Source organism: Pelodiscus sinensis, chromosome 2 (assembly GCF_052426305.1).
Source record: "Pelodiscus sinensis isolate ZL-2025 chromosome 2, ASM5242630v1, whole genome shotgun sequence".
Classification (NCBI taxonomy): Eukaryota; Metazoa; Chordata; order Testudines; family Trionychidae; genus Pelodiscus; species Pelodiscus sinensis.
In genome coordinates this window covers 23,972,598-23,993,645 of record NC_143053.1, presented here as the reverse complement: position 1 = coordinate 23,993,645, position 21,048 = coordinate 23,972,598, and the positions used below count along the sequence as shown (strand labels likewise).

At 42.6% G+C, this 21,048-nt stretch overlaps 1 protein-coding gene across 2 annotated transcripts in view; it reads right to left on the bottom strand.

Annotated features, from left to right (window-relative positions):
- Positions 1-21,048, bottom strand: part of TAF2 (TATA-box binding protein associated factor 2) — a 113,729-nt gene that overhangs the window by 16,721 nt on the left and 75,960 nt on the right. For both annotated transcript variants that reach the window (XM_014577326.4, XM_014577327.4), the window contains 5 exons: positions 20,406-20,475; positions 18,077-18,186; positions 5,464-5,693; positions 1,381-1,533; positions 882-987 (listed from right to left, as the gene is read on the bottom strand). In XM_014577326.4, the coding sequence (XP_014432812.1) occupies positions 882-987; positions 1,381-1,533; positions 5,464-5,693; positions 18,077-18,186; positions 20,406-20,475 (669 nt within the window). The remainder of the gene's footprint in view (positions 1-881; positions 988-1,380; positions 1,534-5,463; positions 5,694-18,076; positions 18,187-20,405; positions 20,476-21,048) is intronic.

The following is a 21,048-nucleotide window of genomic DNA, read 5'->3' as shown; positions in this document are numbered from 1 at the left end:
GCTCACTGCCCTTCATAAGGTCAATTACTATTCTTTAAAAAGTAAAATGTTGCAAATTACTTTTCAAACAGTTTAGCAAAGTTATGGAAAAAATCTTGGAAATTATTTAAGAAACACGCTAGAAGAATGAGAAATCAAAGATTAATTAGTGTTGGTAAGGTAGTGAATTTCTCTTTTAATGACAGATTATGGAAGTTGAGTAGGGAACTTTGCTTAAGAAATGTGTCAAAATATATTACCAAAAAATAATAGTTAGAGGTAAAATTCCAGAAAAGATGAGTAAAAGAACTCCACTAGATAATTGTCTCGAGGACAGGAAATAAAAAGGTAGTCACAAAGGGAGGATTTTCAAGTTTTAAACTGTTATAAGAATTTCTGAAGCCAGTTTAAGTGTCTTTATTACTAGAATTAACCCAGTTAGCGCTTATTCAGATTGGTCACACTATACATTTGTTATTAGATCACATTTGCTTCTGATTTATATTTATCTATTTTAAAATGTTTTTTTTTTGTAACCAAATAAAGTCAGAAACCAACTTTCCCAAATCACTGACTGGTTCAATTTTTCTTCTCCCTAATGTTTTTTATGGATTCAGCTTATTCTAATTTGGAGTTTCTTCTCTAAGCATGGCATATTTACTTACTAAGATATGTATCAAAAATATACAACCAGAAAACAGTAATATATACCTATATGAACTATTCCTGAATCCAAAAGACATATAAGACTCAAAAAGCAATCTACTTGCTTCTCATCAATGCTCAAACATTCACTAAATTGCATGGGGGGGGGGGGGGGGGGAAGGAGCTGCAAAACAAGAACACTTTAATTGGTTAAGACTTTCATACTATCTGTGATCTGCCAATTGACTTATTCATACCTGGTGTTGATGGTCTCTCCAGCATATTCAAGTGATGATAAATAAAAGCTTGACTATCATGAACAGTGTCCATATCAATTTCCTCCTCTTCCTGAGAGTTTGAGAACTATAAACATCAGCAAGAAATATGCAAAAATAAGGGAGTATTATTAATTCTAACAGGCCTTATTTTTCTAGTGAAAAGAACCAAATTTTATCACTAATCATGAATAAAAAATGAAGAAAATATAATATAAAAGTCTTGCACATTATCCTTCTTTCTAATTTACAGTGAAAACATCATGAACAGTTAGAACAATTAATTGGCAGCTTCATTTCCTGCTAACCAATGAAGAATCTGGTGGGGGGATAATTTTGCTAAAGTAATCTAAACAACTACCTTACACATTTGCACAATTTACCTTTTCTTAGCTACAGCAGTTAGAAAACTCAGCAAAGACTTTAACTTTACTGTTATCCTAATTAGCATATTGTTAAAGCTGAATTGCCATTTTCTTACTCTGATTTTTAGTTTGACTTTACTGTCTTCATTCTTCTCTAGTATCTGCCCTGGCTCCAACGGGGATCCAAGTGGCATATCAGCCTTCCTCTTCATTCCTTGCTGATGAACAGAAATGCAGGATGCTGTTTCCTTAACAAGATGATCATCCTCCTGAAGCAGCATTTAAAGATTAAAATAAGAAGACAGCAAAAGCATATTTAAATGTAAAAGAGACATAATCATTGAACACATATTTGACTTGAACAGAATCTTCCCTGTAGTTGAGACAAAAAAAATCCCTAAAACCTTTCATGGACTTGAGCCAACCTCTCCTATAAACATGCTTTCTTTTTTCTCTCATTCTTGCTCCCTCTGAATATCTAGAACTGGCCTCTCTTCTCTCTCTCTCTCATAATCATGGTACTGTTGGTATGTAACAAATCTTTGCAGCTCCTGAAAATCCTCTCTCTATATCTGTCTCAATACCTCTCCTCATGTCAAATCTCAGCCAATAATCATCATAGTTTCAACCTAATAATCATCATAATTTCGACCTATACAAGGGATTAAAAATAATCTTCAGAGGTTAATTTTAAAAGCTAACATTTTATTGAATAAAAGTCAAATATAAGAGTTATGACTCTGATATTCTTTTAGATGTCATAGCAGTTTTTCTCCAGAAAGAAGATGTGTAAGACCCTTTTAAAAATTATTGCTCGGATAAGAGGAACATGAAAATAAATGTATATGTCTAATGAGTTACAAATAACACAGTTATAGGTATTAAAAATACAAAAATACAAAATAAAGGTAAATACATACGCTTACAGAAATAAATATTAATCCTTACTAAAATCTAGACTAAAGTAAGTCTTACAACAGCCTTTTCTCCAGAACATTAGATGCATTTATTACTATATTAAGGTGCTGTGCCACTTTTGAATCAAGGGTGTCCCACATTAATCAAGTGGCTATAAATGCGTGCTCTCTAGAATTAAAACTTCAGCCTTGGTAATTTACCTCCCACAGCAGATTACAGAATAATGTAACAATTCTCCTTCTCAAACAACTCATGCTTATAGTACAGTATGGTGTTTTAGATGCTGCTTGTAATTTTTAGGAAGCACAGGAAACAGGAAGGAGGGTGGAGGAGATGAGCCATGGTTGAGTGAGAGCTACAGAGGGGTGCAGCAGCAGCTTTGTAAAGAGGTTTCACCTTTGTTAAATAAAGGCCCGTTGAAGTTGGTTAGTACCTTGTTTGTTAGGTAACCTGCTTCATCAAAGGACAATTTAGTCAACTTAGACATGCTGTAGCATCTGTCAGAAATTCTTTGTATTTCACAAAAATACATTTTTGCTTGTTCAGACTTCTTCATTTCATGTTCTGTTATTACCTCTAACACTATTTAGTCCGTGAAATATTCAGGAAGAAAGTTTGCCAGAGGTGCTATCCAAATTCTGTACTGTATTATTCTGTTTGTATTACAAAAGCAAAACTAATTTAGCATCAGTTATGGGTAATATATATATTTTTAAGATGAACACAATTATGTTCTGGGAACCAAGAGGAGGAAACCTAGATCCTTAAAGCAGGAAAATGCATTATCATCCCTATATTAAGGTACTGTGTGTGCTATAAGCATATCTAATAACAAAGACACATATTTAAGCAAGTTGCACAAACAACTGATACAGTGAAATGATGTCCTTTGCTCACACATTCTTCAGACTATGCTGCTTCCAAGTAGATTACAAGTTAATGGCCATAGCTGCCTTCAAACACACATCTCTACCTATTAGTTGCTCTGAGATACTCACATACAACAAAGAATGTTACAGAAATATTTATATAGAAAGACATTCCTGAAGCACAGCTGAGGATAGAAACTAGTTATATGTGAATAAGTTAAGTATTGAACAAATGCTGATAACTTTCAGAAGCAATTCAAATCTCTAATGATCCACATATTAACACCAAATTTCTGCACTCGTGATATTTTGATCCTCCAAAGCAGTGTTTCTCAAAGTGGGCTATTGTGCACTTTGGAAAGCTGCTAATGGGCCACTCTGGATGGTTTATCTAAAGGCTCCATAGACACAGAGCCTTGTGTCTCCCATTGGCTCTGGTTCAGCATTTACAGTCAAGGTGAGCTACGGGAAGCCAAGGGAGTGACAGCTTTCTGAAAGTAAGAGTTAATTAGATTGAGGGCGGCACTGCCCTCTGCTCTTAAAGGATCCTATTGCACTCCTGATGAGGAGATATGTATAGGTGCCAGCCTCATTGCAGAGACCTGAAAAGGCTGTGACGCTGAGGGGGCCACCAGTGCCGGTGCGAAAGGTGGTCATACTGGAGTGGTTGTGCTCCCTGACAGAGTTGATGGTGGAGTAATCATGGTTGATGCTGGAGCAGTCATCATCGGCAGAGAAGTCATCGGCACTGAAATGGTCGCCACTGAAAATGGGACAGATGTTGACATCGAACCAGCTCCAGTCATCAGTACCAAGGTTGATGTTGGAGTAAAAAGGAAGGCCGAGGTGCCCACAAACAAAGAAAGATCCTTGGGAATCACACATGCCGACAATAACCCCAGGTGCCGAGGCTATTGATGCTAACCTAATTCTGGAACCATGGATTAAGCCAAGAAGGGAGCTGATGATGGTGCTGAGACCTGGACCTTCTAGAGCGGTTGGACTCCATGTCAGATTCTGACTTGGAGGCTGATGACCAAGGTGGTGCGATGCTGAACGATGTGACTTCAGTGATTTATACAATGCCACATCCTGAATTGACCTCAGCAGGGAAGTGTGCACCCGGGAAGATGAACGACATGGCAGCAGAAAGGGCTTATCACAAGATCGACTGGCAGTCTAGTTGACACAGGTGCCTTGTCCCTCCTAGAAGGCTCAAGTGCAGTCATCTGTATCATCTCGGGCTCCCTCGTAAGTTTCCAGGGTGAAAGGAAGTTGAAAATCCCAGCCATGTAGCTCCAGGGAGCATTCATGGATCAGACTTGACTGGACCCCTTTGTGGGACAGGAGTCAATATACCCAGAGGTGTGTCTTGGTCTGCCCAGCAGCTTGCCTGCTCTGGAGGATCTACCCCTTTCATGCCTCTGCTTCTTCTGAGGCACAGAGGACACAGACCTGCGCTGAGTGCCTCTACAGTCGGTGCCGTGTTGATACCATGTCAGTGCTGGTCTCTACTCGCATCACAGGTCAATGGCACCAGGGCCCTCTGTGCTGATGATGCAGCACTGCATGTTGGGCCTTATGGCACCGAATCCAATTGGGGGTGAAGAATGGTCTCCATAAGCAGGATTCTGAGTCTCTGCTCACAGTCCTTCAGAGTGCAGTTGAAAGCTCTTACAAATGCAGCACTTCTCCTTTTCGTGACCTTCACCCAGGCACTTTAGACACTCTGTATGAGGGTCACACTTTGGCATAAGCTTGCCACAAGCTTTAAATCCTGGGGACTGAGGCATGTCCCGGTTCGAGGAAAAGGGGAAAAAAACAACAAACTAATTACAAACTAGAACTATACTAAAATTATTAACTCTAAACACTAAATGCTGATAGGAGTGCTTGCAATAGCAAGAGTGAGATTTTCCAGCTGCCATTACCAGACACTAAGGAGGAAGTAGGGGGGCTGGTGGGTCAACAAGGCTATATCAAGAGTCATATCAGCACCTTCCAGAGAGTGCCTAGGCTGACCTGACAGTTATTGCTAGGCAAAAATGTTCCAGTTTCCATGCATGCATGAACACACAACAAACTGGAATGCACATGAACAAGCACTCAAAGAAGAACAGTTACATTTTAGAATGGATACAAATCAGAAGTGGGTGTGAGCTCAGCAAACTACCTAGAAGGTTTTTCCACAGATTAGGGAATAGGCAATGGTGGAATGGGAGAGAGAGAGAAACAGGCTATTAAGGCTAGCATTATATTGGGAGAGATGTGGGTAATAAAAACCAAAAAGGACAAAGAATTAAGTCTTGAAAATTCAGACAAGAAATGTGAATTAATTACACAGTACAACTGGGAGCCAATGGAAGTACTCAAAGCAGGGTGAAGGGGTATGTGCAGATAGTCAGTGCTTACAGTGTTTTGAAATCCTATCAGTTGTCCATGATTGTTAGGATTGTTCACAGGTTCCTGATTGTTTGCCACTGACTCAGGGATGATGGTAGGATTAAGAACAGCTTTCTTTTCTTTCAGATTAAGGACCAGTCCAAGCTCTGGTAATGGCAAACAAGAAGGTCTACTAAGGCCAAAAAGCGTGAAGTACAGGTCCACAGCACCACATCGTAGCCTCCAGTCGTGTGAAGTACCTAAAAATCAAGGAGGAACAAGTGTTAAAATATAGAGATAATCTTTAAAATAAAATTCAAAATTATTTGGAACCATCAAGCTGTGCACATTTTAGCCTGCTATGTCGTCTTCATCTTCCTCCTTCCCTCCTATTATTTGTTACACTCACTTGTTATGTTTACTCATAATAATGACTGTAAGCTGTTTGAGGCACGGAGAATGTCCACCTATATGTTCTATTCAATGCTTAACAGGATCTCAATCATGACTGCGATTATTGGGTGCTATATCACAATTAGAGTTGTCAACGAATAGTCAACTATATGATTAACCGATAAGCTTATCAGTTAATCTTGTCAACTACTACTACTCCAACCCCCCCATGATGCCTCTGTATCAGAGGCAGCAGCGGGAAGTGGGGGCCAGGGAGACTGCTGCGAAGCAGCTTCTGTCTATGGTGGGCCCAAGCTCCCCTGCAGAGCAGCTTCTGTCCACAGTGAGTCTGGACCCACTGCAGACAGAAGCTACTTTGTGGCAGCAGCCCATGTCCATGGGGGTTGGGGGAGGCGAGCTGGAATCCTCCACGGACAGGGTCTGCTGCTGGACCAGCCTCTGCCTGTGGCTTGCTGCAGACAGAGGCTGCTCCATGGGAGGCAGAGCAGCCGTTGTCCACAGGGAGCTCAGACACCCGTAGACAGGGGCTTCTGCCAGACCAGCCTTGGACAGAGACTGCTCCATCTCCCTCCCCCTGCAGCAGCCTCTGTCTGCGGGGAGCTCCAACCCTTGCGGAAAGGGCTGCTGTCACTCCGCGCTGCTGCCTCTGTATCAGAGGCAGCAGCGTGGGGTGGCAGGCAGCCAGTCTGCACGGGGGGCTGGTTTTTAATCTGGTTCCCCTTGCAGACAGGCTCCTACCTGATATAGAGCCAGCAGCGCCGGGTGACAGGGGTCGGGAGTGGGGCAGAAGTGCACAGGCTGCCGGCCCCACTCTTGAGGACTATTCAATTACCCAATATCTAACATGCCTAATCACAATAGCACTAAATAATATTAATAAAAAAGACAAATGCCAGTAGTTTCCACATTTAACATCTCATTTTAGATTTTACTGTCAAAGACAATTAGCAGGTAAGTGGAACACATTTGCAAGTCTGAAAGTGAAAATGAGTTGCATGAAAAATAAATTTTATTGCTTCAACTTATTTCCTGTCTACATCACAGAACAATAAAATCCAGCACAACTAGCAGTATCTAGGGAAGCTATAAAATCAAAAAGCTATGCAAGAAGCTAAAATAGTAGCAACTTTTGCCACACAAGACAGTAGGTTCAACCAATCACATGCTGTGTAGTACAAATCAATAAAATGCTGAGAAATTCAGTTTTGCAATACACTCAGAGTCATGATGTTTGTATCCCCGTCTTGCATCCTGTACTTCATGATAACTACTATCTTGATCAAAGCTGCAGGAGTGGGAGCTGTGGGAAGAAGGAACAGGGCAGGGACGCTGATGGGGGACCAGGCAGATGGGGGAGCGTTGCAGCCCTCCAGAACAGTGGGCTGGAGGTGGAGCAGAGGATTGGCGTAGCAGGTTGGGGCGGGGGAGCAGAGGGCAGGAGAATCGAGGCCAGAAGGCAGAGTAGGAGTGGGAGACTGGGGGATTGGGACCACTCGAGCCAGCACTGCCCATGGCCAGCGTTAGATGCGCCTCATAAAGCATTACTAAATATAGGGCACAATGATGCTCCAAGTAGCTGCATATTCTGCATATGCTTAAAAATGGTCCTCTATGCAGTGTAGCTGTAGCTATGTAAATCCCAGGATATTAGCAAGACAAGGTAGGAGAGGTAATATATTTTACAGGATCAACTTCTTTTGGTGAGAGAGACAACCTGAGCTGAGGAACGTGTCACTCTCACCAGCAGAAACTGGTTCAATAAAAGACTATTACCCCATTCACTTTGTGTCTCAAGCATGCATTTACTCTTTTTAAAAATAATTTAACTGAATACCATATAGGACGACAACTTTAGGAGAGGGACTGAGATACAATCTGCAATCCTAAGTAAAATGAGTTGTTATTCCTGTCTGTCTTTTCTAGGTTCACACAGCAGGAACAGTTACTAGTGAGGCATTACAGCTCAAAACAAGCATAGTTCAAAGTTTGAGAGAAAGAGAAATGACTGAAAAGTTTTTGCGGTAGGAAGAGGAGGTAACTCACCTTGGCTGTAACTGACATTCTTCAAGATGAGCGTCCCTGGGGGAACTCCACAGCAGGTTCTGGTGCGTCCCAGCGCCACAGAGCAGATTCTTCCTAGCAGTGCAGTGGGGCCATGCAAGCATTGCACGCCGAGTGCCACCTGGCACTACCGCACATGTGTGGCCACCCTCCCTTCAGTTCCTTCTCTACCTGGAAAATATTTTTTGTTTTTGATCCAAAGTAGAGGGGAGGAAGGGAGGGTAGGGACGCTCATCTTGAAGAATGTCGGTTACAGCTAAGGTGAGTAACCTCTGAGAGAGAGAGAGGTCTCTGGGGGGGACTGCAAAACAATTTGTCCAATGGAGGTAGGGACTTTGGATCAGGGAGGTAAGCAGTTGTTAGTACGGCCTTTGCTACCCTTGTAGGATAAAGAGGGCCAGTGGAAAGTGCATAGTGTCTGGTGAAGGTTTATTCTGATGTCCATGTAGTAGCAGCACATCCATCATTGATGAGAGCCTTCTTCAGGTAAGCGAAGGAAGTGGCGACCACTCTCATGGAGTGTGCATGGACTGAGGTAGGTGGTGGTAAATGGTTCAGATTGTAGCACATTGTGACGTAGTCAGAGATCCAATGGGATAGTCTTTCAGATGATAGCTGATGCCGCTTGTTACATCCGCAATGGAGACTAAGAGTCGTGGGGACAACCTAAAAAGTTTTGCTCTGTGGAGGTAGAAGGAGAGTGATCTGTGGATGTCAAGTGTATACATCTGTGCCTCAAAGGCATTGGCATGAGGCTTTGGAAAGAATATAGGTAAGTGTATTGTTTGGTTAAGGTGGAAGGCAGAGCTTCAGGTGGAAGGTAAAAACTTCAGATATGTCTATAGAAAGACTTTATCCTTAAAAAAGATGGTAAATGGTGGGTCTGTCATTAGGGCAGCCATCTCTCCTACCCAATGAGTGGACATCATTGCAAGTGAGAATGCCATTTTGAGCATTGTGGAGAAGGGAGCATGTGGCCATAGGTTGGAACAGAGGCTTCATGGGTGTGCTCAGTACCAGATGTAGGTCCCATAGTTCCTGTAGGGCAGAAACATCAGGATATAGGGAGTGTAAGCCTTGAGGAAGTTCTTTGTTGTGGGATGCACAAAGACCATGGTGTCATCGATGGTCATATAGAACATTGTTATTGCTGCAAGATGTACTGTATACTAATTGAGCTCATGGAAAGGCTGGATTGCTTAAGATGTAGTAAGTAATCAAGGAATGTAGGTAGGGAGGCATCCTCCGGTGATATGTTACGGGAAGCAGCCCAGTGTACAAAACGAGACCTGCTGGGGCCACCAAGATGCTATTAGGATAACCCTTGCTTTGTCCCTCCATATTTTGATGAGTACTCTGTTGAGGAGGAGAAAGGGAGGGAATGTATAGAGTAGGTGGTCATTCCACTTGAGGATAAGAGCGTCTCCAAATGAGTGCTTTCCCATGCCCCCACTGGAGCAATAAAGTAGGCATTTTTTGTTTGTTCTGATGGCGAATAGGTCTATGTGAGGGTATCCCCACTGTGTGAATAACTGTCAGAACTGAACGGTTGATCTGCCACTCGTGATTGTGAGGTGTACACCTTTTTGCCGAGCGTGTCTAATCTTTTATTTTCCCTGTCAGAATGGCATGAAACAACTTTGTTGTTGCTTGTTTCTTTGCTGAGCCATGTTCACTACTAGGGAGTTTGGTGGTGGATGAGTAAATAAAAACTCCGACTCCTTTGGTGTGACACAATACTTGTGGTCTGCCTTTTTGCAGGTGGGAGGTATTGAGGCAGGAGTTTTCCAAAGAATTGGCAGGAGTCGTGGTGGCTGAGTTAATAGGCAAGGCGATTTCTGAAGGAGGTGTAGACTGCAGGATGTTTGTAAGCTCATGTTGTGTGTCCTGCACTTCCTCCATGGCAATATTTAGTTCAGCTGCAACTCTCTTAAAAAGTTCCTGGAAAGGGGTGAAGTCTTTAGTGGTTGCCAGGGGTAGTGGCATAACAGCCTTGCCTGTCACAGATGGTGAATTTGTGTCTAGTAATGCGTCCGAACCTAAATTGGTGGACTACTGTTCATCAATTTCACTCCATTCTCTTTGTATTAGAGAGGATTGGGACAGGGGACAAAGTGCTTTCATAGCGTTCTTTGTATTATATGGCCTCTTTTTGTGATGTTGAGGCCATGGACTCCAATACTGCCATTGCGGTGGATAAGGCATGGGTGGTGGTATCCATGGGTATGGAGCCCAGGGGGCCATGCCCATGTTGGTAGGGTGGACAAAATAAGCATGGAACAAGTGTCCTGATGTTTCTGTACGTGGCAAAAGCTGGGGTGAGAAAACCTCTGGCTCCTTGTCAGCATCAGTTGATAATAAAGTAGGTGATGATGTGTATTTGAATTGTGGTAAGATAATTTGTCAGTTCTTAAAAATGGAGAGCTAAAAGTGAAGGAGACACAAGATTTCTCTGATGCCAGTAAGTGAAAGTTGCTAATGAAGTTGCAAGCGGCGCCAGTGCCACAACTGTGGTATTCTAGACACAGAGCACACACTGTGAAAAGTTGCTGTGGTCAGCAAAAGCGGGGAAGTGCCAATAGGCTGCCCTGTCAGCTGTTGCAGTGCCCTTGTAACCACTTTCAGTGCTGTGATCTCAGGCACAGCGCTGTTTGGCACCATGCTCGGTGCCAAGTTCTGCGAGGTAGGCACTGAATGGCCTGTAGCTTCTATATGGGCGCTGTGTGAGGCACATCTGTGGGGAGCTCAGTCAGCACCAGAGGTACCCGGCATATCGTACTTGCTTAGGCGTGATTTTCCAGCTTTTGTCACCTGCTTCTTGGTCAAAGGCCATTTAGGTGAGTGCAGATCTTGTGGCAGAGAGGTGGCACATTTCTTCGGGGATTCTTTGTTTTTTCCCCCTTATCATTGGCAATCTGCTGAGAGCCCTGATATGAGGAAGGGTGTTTGCCCTTCTCTATCATGAGCATTTTTAAATGGAGGTCTCTGTCTTTCTGCATTGGTGCCTTAAGTTTAGCACAGTGTGGGCAGTCCCTTTGAATATGGAAGTCCCCAAGACACTTGACGGATTTTGCGTGGCCATCTGAGGCCAGCTTTGCGTTGTTGTGGTCTGTGCAGAGTTTAAACTCCAGTGAGCCCCTCGTTCCAGATGATCTTAAATGGTGGGAGAACCAACTTGGGGCGAACAGCCTTTTTTTTTTTTTTTTAAGAACTTCACGAACAACTAGGGAGAATTTGGAGTTAACGAATCTATCTATCTATCTATAGAGAACTATTGAGGAACAAAGAGCACTGCGGAGGTCTGTCTTGAGCTGGTGATGGTGTGAAGGAACTGAAGGGAGGATGGCCGTGCATGCACGGTGGTGCTGGGTGGCACCATGCACCTCCTGCACTACACATGTGTGGCCCCAATGCATTGCTAGGAAGAATCCGCTCTGCGGCGCTGGAACGCCCTGACACCTGCTGTTGATCACCTCTGGGGACGTCTCTGAAAGAACAACTATGTTTTCCTCTGTGTTTTATAAAATTTAGCAAAAGAGGAACCCCAATGACTGGAGCAAAACTGCTGCACAAACTCTGGAAATGTCACTGACATAACTCAAAAAGAGCAACTAACATGACTACCATCTAGTATGTTTCAACTTGAATCCAATATTCTTATTTGTAATTACATTTAAGAAAACGTTTTAAATACACTGAAGATGCTTTCCTGAAAAAAGCAATGATTAAAAACTTCATGTTGCATTGATATCACACTCTAATGGTAAAAGCACATTTGGCACCACCTATAGCAAAAAATATTTGGCACAATGCTGTAAGTACAATGGTTTTGGTACAAGCTCAGGCCAGCACTTGATTGATTATGAGTTCATCAAACATATTTTTCACTAGCAAGAATAGAAATTAAATTGATAAACAAGGTAATGATGAGCCAACTGTCGTGTTGATTTGGCTGAGCAAGACCTTGCAGAGGGGAAAATTACAAGATGTATTCCTGTGAATCAGAAGTATCATGGGAGCGAACAGTGTTTGGAATGGACTTTGTTGTATATATTTATGCAGTTTCAGGCACTTCTTTTCTGATGAGAGTTGCATAAGCAATTGGCTGGTGATGGGGGAGCAATAAAATCTGGACAGATTTAACATGCAAAACGAAGAAGAAAATATTCTGATGAGATAAAACGGTTATTTACCTACGTAACTATTGTTCTTTGAGATGTGTTACTCATGTCCATTCCACTTAGGTGTGCATGTGCCACATACACAGATTGCCGAGAGTTTTCCCTTAGCGATATTCGTCAGGCCAGCAAGGGATCCCCCTGGAGTGGCGTCGCTATAGCAGTGCATATATACTCCTACCAGAATCCTCTGACATAGGGGAGGTGGTGGGATGTGGAATGGACATGAGCAATACATCTTGAAGAACAAGTTACGAAGCTAAGTAACAGCTTTTTCTTCTTCGAGTGCTTGCTCATGTCCATTCCACTTAGGTGACTCCAAAACCAAACCCTAGGAGGTGAGGTTGAAGCATACATAGAGACAGACTGCAACACAGCCCTGCCAACCACCGCGCCCTCCCTGACCTACTTTGTTATGGCAAAGGTGTGCAGGATGACCAGGTGGCTGCCCTACAGATCTCCACAATAGGCACCTGAGCAATGAAGGCAGTGGAAGATATTTGGGCCCTGGTTAAGTGGACCGTGATAAGTGGGGCTGGAACCTACATCAACTTGTAATACGCCTTAATGCTGGAGGTGATCCAGGACGAAAGACACTGGTCTGACACTGGCAGACCCTTCATCCTGTCTGCTATGGATACAAACAGTTGGGGGGACTTACGGAAGGGTTTAGAGCTTTTTAAATAAAAAGCTAAAGCACACAAATTTCTAAAGAGTGTAGAGCCTGCTTTGTCCTGGAACCATTAGGTTTTGGGTAAAAAACAGGCAGAAAAATATTCTGGTTAACATGAAAGCACCATACCACCTTGGGAAGAAAGGTGGGGTGGGGGCAAATCCTGACCTTATCCTTAAAAAAAGACCATACATGGAGGGTCCACCTTGCAGTTCCAACATTCACCTGGCCGAGGTAATAGCTACAAGGAAGGACACTTTCCAGGACAGGTGCAAAAAGGAGCACATTACCAATGGTACAAAAAGGGGGAGTCCATGAGCTTTGAGAGGACCAGATTCAGGTCCTGGGGGGCAATGGCTCATGCACCTGGGGGTAAACCCTATCCAACTCCTTAAGGAAATGGTGGATGATAGGGTCTGTGAAAACGGACGTGCCCTGCAACCCTGAATGAAAGGCTGAGAGGGCTGCCTGGTGCACCCGTATCGTGGAAGGAGCCAAACCCTGGAGTCTGAGATCCCGGAGGTAATCCAAAATGGCCAGCACAGGGGCCTCCATAGGGGGGAACCCCTTATCCTCTGACCATAAGAAAGCGCTTCCACTTTGCCAAGTAAGATACTCTTGTGAAGGTTTACAGCTCCCCAAAAGGACTGCCTGGATTCGTTCCGAGCACTGCCTCTCCGTGGCTGTCAACCACAGAGCTTCCATGCCATGCAATGCAGGGAGCAGAGATTTGGGTGCCGAAGCCTGCTGAACTCCTAAGAGATCAGGTCCGGGTATAGGGGGAAGGCCAAAGGCTGTTCTACTAAGAATTTGGGGAGAGCTGGAAACCAGTACTGGTGAGGCCACACCAGAGCTATCAGAATCAGTCCAGGATAGGGCAAAAGCTGCCCTTGGTCTTTTGGGACCAGGAAGTACAGGAGTAGAAGCACCTCCCCCTGAGGTCCCAGTGAACTTCCTCCACAGACCCCAGATCGAGAAGCTATTGCATCTCTAACCTTAATAGGTGTTCATGAGAGGGGACCGTGAATAGGGATGGGGTAGGGGGATGGAAGGGGAGTGAGAGCAGACTGGAATGAAATACCCACTTTTCACCATGCCCAGGACCCATCAATCCATTGTGATATGCAACCAGGCACGATGGAAAGGGGAAAGGCAATTGGGAAAAGGCCACTGGTTTGAGATTGGTACACTGACCCTGCTCACACCTTCAAAGATTTGACCTCTGCTTTGGCTGACCACCACGGCTACCTGGCCAGACGGCTTCCCCTCTGCTTCCGCCCACATGGAGCGTGGTGCACCCTGGCTGAGCGCCATGGCCAGCTGGCTGGGCAGCAGCTCCTCTTTGCTCCAGCCCAGATGCCCGCGCTCAGCCTGGGGAGGATGTGCCTCACTCCAGATGGGTTGGAGCAAAGGGGAAGGGCTGCTTGACCAGCTGGCCATGGCGTTCAGTCCAGGGAGGTTGCACCACGCTCCTGCTGGCCAGGAAACCCTTCCTCTTTGCTCCAGTCCAGCTGGAACGAGGCGCAGCCTCCCCAGGCTGAGTGCCATGTCCAGCTGGTAGACCCCAACCCAACACAAATACGAGCTAATTAACTACTTAATGAACAATTAACAGGAAGAGCAACTTGAAAAGAACAAAGGGACTCAATTACATGCTAAGTAACTAGTAAGAATTTGTGAATACTGCTGGTCATGCACTTGCAAATAAGCAAAATTAGAGCTCCAACAACCCTCACAGGCAGTAAGAAGGAACTGATGGGGTGAGGGCCAGCAGGGGTATATATATGCTGCTATAGTGGCGCCACTCCAGGGGGGCTCCTCTGACGGGTACCGCTAAGGAAAAACTCTCCAACAATCTGTGCACATGGTGCACGCACACTTAAGTGGAATGGATATGAGAAAGCACTCGAAGAACTATATTTATTGTTTTCTTTATATAAGAACGGCCGTACTGGGTCAGACCAAAAAGGTCCATCTAGCCCAGTATCCTGTCTACCTACAGTGGCCAGCACCAGGTGCCCCAGAGAGGGTGGACCGAAGACAATGATCAAGCAATTTGTCTCCTGCCATCCCTCTCCATCCTCTGACAAACAGAGGCCAAGGACACCATTTTATCCCCTGGCTAATAGCCTTTTATGGACCTAACCTCCATGAATTTATCCAGCTTCTCTTTAAACTCTATTATAGTCCTAGCCTTCACAGCCTCCTCTGGCAAGGAGTTCCACAGGTTGACAACACGCTGTGTATAGAAGAACTTTCTTTTATTAGTTTTAAACCTGCTACCCATTAATTTCATTTGGTGTCCTCTAGTTCTTCTATTATGGGAACTAATAAATAACTTTTCTTTATCAGCCCTCTCCACACCACTCATGATTTTATAGACCTCTATCATATCCCCCCCCCTCAGTCTCCTCTTTTCTAAACTGAAAAGTCCCAGTCGCTTTAACCTCTCCTCATATGGGACCCGTTCCAAACCCCTAATCATTTTAGTTGCCCTTTTCTGAACCCTTTCCAAGGCCAAAATATCTTTTTTGAGGTGAGGAGACCACATCTGTACACAGTATTCAAGATGTGGGCGTACCATAGTTTTATACAGGGGCAGTAAGATATTCTGGGTCTTATTTTCTATCCCTTTCCTAATAATTCCTAGCATCCTATTTGCCTTTTTGACCGCCGCTTCACTCTGTGTGGAAGTTTTCAGAGAACTGTCCACGATAACTCCAAGATCTCTTTCCTGATTTGTCGTAGCCAAATTAGCCCCCATCATACTGTACGTATAGTTGGGGTTATTTTTCCCGATGTGCATTACTTTACACTTATCCACATTAAATGATCTTGCCATTTAACATTCAATAAAAGAATTTACTTAGCTATTCTAGTTAGAAAAACTTTTAAAAAACCCACTTGAGTACACATTCAGCATCGGTCCCATTTTCACAGAGCAGGCTGGAAGAATTGTTAATCTTAAATACAGCTGCTGAATGAATATGTGAATCCTTACAAATATAGCTCATCACTACACTTTGGAATCCAGTAACATCAATGTTTGTCAATAAAAGATAAAGGATTATAGAAGAAATGTAAATATTTGTTTTCCCACAATGTAATTATTTTAGCTTTTAGTAAATTTAAATGAACCATGGCTTTAAGGCTAAACAGCCATATATCTGGTGGATTATTAATTAATCTGATCTTTAACAAACATTGCTATTGGCACTCAATCTTTGCTATTATCCCTTATTGAAAATAAAATTCAAACAGAATGTAATCTTAATGCATAGGGATTTAAGTGCTTAAAGTCCCAAATACAGGCAGTCCCCGACTTACGCAGATCCGACTTATGTCGGATCCGCACTTACGCACGGGGCTTTCTCACCCCGGAGGTCGAGGTAGCGGATTGCTACCTGCGAGCTCCGGGGCGAGAAAGCCCCGTTCGTAAGCTGCTCCAGTGCCCCTGGGCTGCTGGAGACCGTCTCCAGCAGACCAGGGGCACCGGGCGGGTTCCTGCGCTTCTGAGGCTTTGCCAGAGCAAAGAGACTCTGGCAAAGCCTCATAAGCGCGAGAACCCGCCCGCTGCTGCCGCTTGAGTCCCGGTGCCTGTGGTCTGTTGGGGACGGTCCCCAGCAGACCACAGGCACCGGGACTGAAGCCGCAGCCGCGGAGGGGGGGGGGTCCCGCGCCTCTGAGACTTTGCCAGAGCAAAGCCTCAGAGGCGCGGCACCCCGCTGCCGCTGCTGCTCTGCTCCCCGTGTCCCTGGTCTGCTGGGGGGGGGGGGCGCGGATAGTGTGCCCCCCCCCCCCAGCAGACCAGGCTTTTGTTTTGGACCCTGGAGCAGAGCAGCTGGGGCGCTGCGGATTGGTCCTGCAGCACCCGCTCTGGGCACTACTGGACCAACCTGGCAGCACCCCAGCTGCTCTGCCCCAGGTCCTGATTCAGCCGCTGCTGGTCAGTTTCAGCAGTGGCTGAATCAGGATGCCTGGGGCAGAGCAGCTGGGGTGCTGCTGGGTTGGTCCAGTAGCGCCGAGGAGCGGTGCTACTGGAGCAACCCAGTAGCACCCCAGCTGCTCTGCCCCAGGCGTCCCCAAGTCAGCCACTGCTGAAACTGACCAGCGCTGACTACAGGAAGCCCGAGGCAGAGTTGCTCTGCCCCAGGCTTCCTGGAATCAGCGCTCATCAGTTTCAGCAGCAGCTGACTTGGGGAAGCTTGGGGTTCTTAAGTTGAATCTGTATGTAAGTCAGAACTGGCGGTCAGTTTCAGCAGCGGCTGAATCTGGAAGCCAGTTCCGACTTACATACAGATTCAACTTAAGAACAAACCTACAGTCCCTATCTTGTACGTAACCCGGGGACTGCCTGTACAACAAAAATGTATTAACTTATTTGTTATTTGCAAAAAAAGGTAATGCCTATAAGTGAACACTGTACACACATTCCTCTTGAGAAACAGGGAACACACATTCTCCAGAGGGAACATAAAAATGTGTATTCCCTGAGTGACACTTGGCAAATTTTACAAAACTGAACTACTAGTAGTCACCCTACCTTAACCTCTGAAGTGTATCTGAAAACATTCAAACACTAAAAATAAAGATGCAAAGAGAACAGTCAGCTCTCAATGACCTAAAAGACTACATCAATGTTTATCTGAAATCGAAACTCTGCCAAATGTTAAAGAGCAGTTCATGAGTACTGGATAAAACTGCCTTCGCAATGAAAAAACAAGTAAATAGCAAAAGATACAAACACTTCTTACATTAGGATTTTTACTAGTCAAAGCCAAGTTAAGTCTTAATTTTAAAGTAAAAACTATTAAGATCTAATTTATCCCCAGAAATTCTAAATCTATTTTATTCATTTAAGTTGGGGATGAGGGTGCTTCATCTAATGAGAGACTGAAGTGTTTAATCAATCTGAATACTGAAAATAATTCAAAAATTCATTTAAGAATTTATTCCAAAATTATAAATATGAAAATTACAGACCAACAACATGTGAAGTAGCAACACAAGGTGAAAACCGTGTGCCCTATTATAAGAAATATTCCTTGTAGACTTGGATCAAAGATTTCCACAAGTGGGAGTCTTATGATAAATGTACTTTGCAAGAAGTAGGATAATTTAAGTGGATGAAGAAAAAACAATGTGCCAAAGGACAATCCTCTATATTGGGTATCCCTTCAAGATGATAAAACTGTGAATGGAAAGCCTCAATTTTGAGCTGCTAAAAACAAACATAAATAGAGTACTGATTTTATATACCAGAGAACGTGCAGAATGTTAACCATTCAAAGTTTTAAAAACTAAAAATAGATTAAACCTGAATTCATAAGTTTCCAAAGCTGATCCACCAAAGCTTCATTGCACAAGGGAGACTCCATGTTCTTAGTAAAGGGGGGATTCCTTGTCAGCATGTTCAAAATCTTATGTCTAAAAGAGAAACAAAGGTTGCTTTGTAATCCAAAATTGCTTTGTTTTGTATGTCTGAAATTCTCGTTTTGGCACTGGAGTTTTTACTGGGTATACAAATGTTAAGATCTGTGAGCCCCTATTACAAAGGATCATAGAATACTACAACTGGAAGGGACCTCAAGAGGTCATCGAGTCCAGTCCTCTGCCCTCACGGTGGGACCAGTCACCATCTAAATCATTCCTGATAGATGTCGATCTAACCTGCTCTTAAATATTTCCAATGATAGAGATTACATAACTCTTTAGGCAATTTATTCCAGTGTTTAACCACCCTGACAGTTAGGAAGCTTTTCCTAATGTCCAATCTAAACCTCCTTTGCTGCAATTTAAGCCTATTGTTTTTCCTCCTATCATCAGAGGTTAAGGAGAACCATTTTCTCCCTCCTACTTGTAACACCCTTTTAGGTACTTGAAAACTGCTATCATGTCCCTTCTCAGTCGTCTCTTTTCCAAATTAAATAAACCCGATTCTTTTAGTCTTCTCTCATAGGTCATGTTTTCTAGGCCTTTAATCACTTTTGTTGCTCTTCTCTGGACATTTTCCAATTTCTCCACATCTTTCTTGAAATGTGGTGCCCAGAACTGGACACAATACTCTAATTGAGGGCTAATCAGCACAGAGTAGAGAGGAAGAATGACTTCCTGTGTCTCTCTCACAACATTCATAATACATACCTTTAATTCATGTTAGCTCTTTCCTCAGTCTATACATGCACACATTTATGCACTCAGTTTAAAAGTAATGAATAGGACACAATCAGTGTGGACATTAGTTGACAACATTACACATCATGATAAAGAGAAAGTGTGATTTTGTATCTAAGCTGTTTTCATGATAATTTGAATGGCCATGTGGTGCTGTTAGCTAAATTAATAGGAACCATATCAGAACACTTCACATTCTAATAAATATTTATTCTCCCCTAAATTTTTTTTAAACTTGTCTAAACATTAAACATGCTACAAAATTACAGGAATCCGTCAAAACATTTAAGACTCACTCTTCACTTTTTAAAGGGACGCCAACTATTTAGAAATTACAATACTGTTTGAATATTTGCAATAAAACACTTATGACCCCAACACCTGCCAGCAGCAAGCAAAAACAAATGAAAAAAACCTGCATTTTTTCAGATTGTTTACTATGCTTATGACAACAAATTCTGAATAGTATTTTTCACCATTTTCTCTAAATAGTCTATTTTTTTCCTTGTTGAAAAGACCCTCATAAATATGGGAACAGAAATACCCTTAACATTGAAGGGAGTTTTTTATATTCAGGATATAATTTTTAAAGTATGCTCTATTCAAACTGACAGAATCTCATTGAGAGACTCAATTAAAAATATTTTGCTTCCTCACCAGATATTGTCTGTTACTTATACCTGATATAATAAATCAAATTATATCTAACTTCCTTTTAAAAAATAACAGCAATATATTCCTAGGACTAGGAAAAATAGTAACTATACTTGCATAGGAAGCCTAAAACATAAATAGGAAAAATACACAAGTATATTCATTTTAAAGAACAGTACTGCTGCATTGGCAATCAGTAAAAGAAAGAATTGAGGAGCCGGGAAATGAAGATCATAACTAATGACATAGCCCATGCTAATATATTTATTTACTGAATTGGCTAAATCTAAATTAAAGTAGTAAGTAACCACAACATTTTCATTTGTTATCCTTTTTCTCATCTACAGTCTAACAACTTCTTTACGCTCTTTGGTAGTTAGAACCTAATGAACATTATTATGTTTAAAACACTTTTACACACTTAAGATTTGTTTTCATTACATGCAACAGATCAATATTAGAGTTAGATGTACCAACTGTATACAGCAAAGCCTCTTAAATCAAAGGACAAACCAAAACCACACATGTAATTTGAGACTAAAACCTGATCAAGTTTTAGGGATTTTTTTTTTTTAGTTAAACAATGATAAACTATTTGCTAAATATAAATGATCATGAATAGCAAAAATGAATTTTGGTGGTATTTTAAAAATTAACGGAAACAATTTTTCAAAAAATATTCATAAATTTTAAGACTAGAAATGACCATTATGGTAATCTATCCTAACCTATGGCATAATACAGACTGAAGAACTTTATGCACTAATTTGAATACTGGAGAAAAGTGCTGACTTTTGAGTATCTGTAGACATACTAACCTTACATAAGGTACAGGATCATTTTGAACCATGTTAAGCAACCACTGTAATTCCTCATAACTCCGATCAACTATAACAAAAATTAAATGACTTGTTAGTATGCCTACACAAATAAAGAGGGAAGTAAAGACATTAGAAAATTATTCTACATGTGTTATGTAGAATCACAAGGGATTATCTGAAGCTGTAATATGACTGGAATGTATCTCAAATGATTTAACACATATTTCCATATCAGTATAGGTAAATACTAGTGATACATCTAAAATGACATTGTTTTCTTTTTTAAAGGAGCAAAAATTCTTCAGTATTCAACATGGCACACTAAAAAGTAAATAGTCTGTAGACAATATAATCCAGTAGTATATTTCATTCAAAAGCATTTAAGAAAATATTATTCTGGCACTAGTGATACAATTAAGTTTTGTGATAGATGACTGGATATAAATAATGCTAGGAAAATACTTATTTACAAAACTGTGAACATAGTCCCTCTCTACAATCTTCTTTCTATCAAACTGTTTCTGAATATTTCAATAGTCAGTGGGACCAAAACAAATGGAGACTGCTTCAGTCCCCACTCACACCATTTACTGCTCTGCCTCTACCTCCCTTGCCCACGGCGGAGACTGTGTTGGGGAGA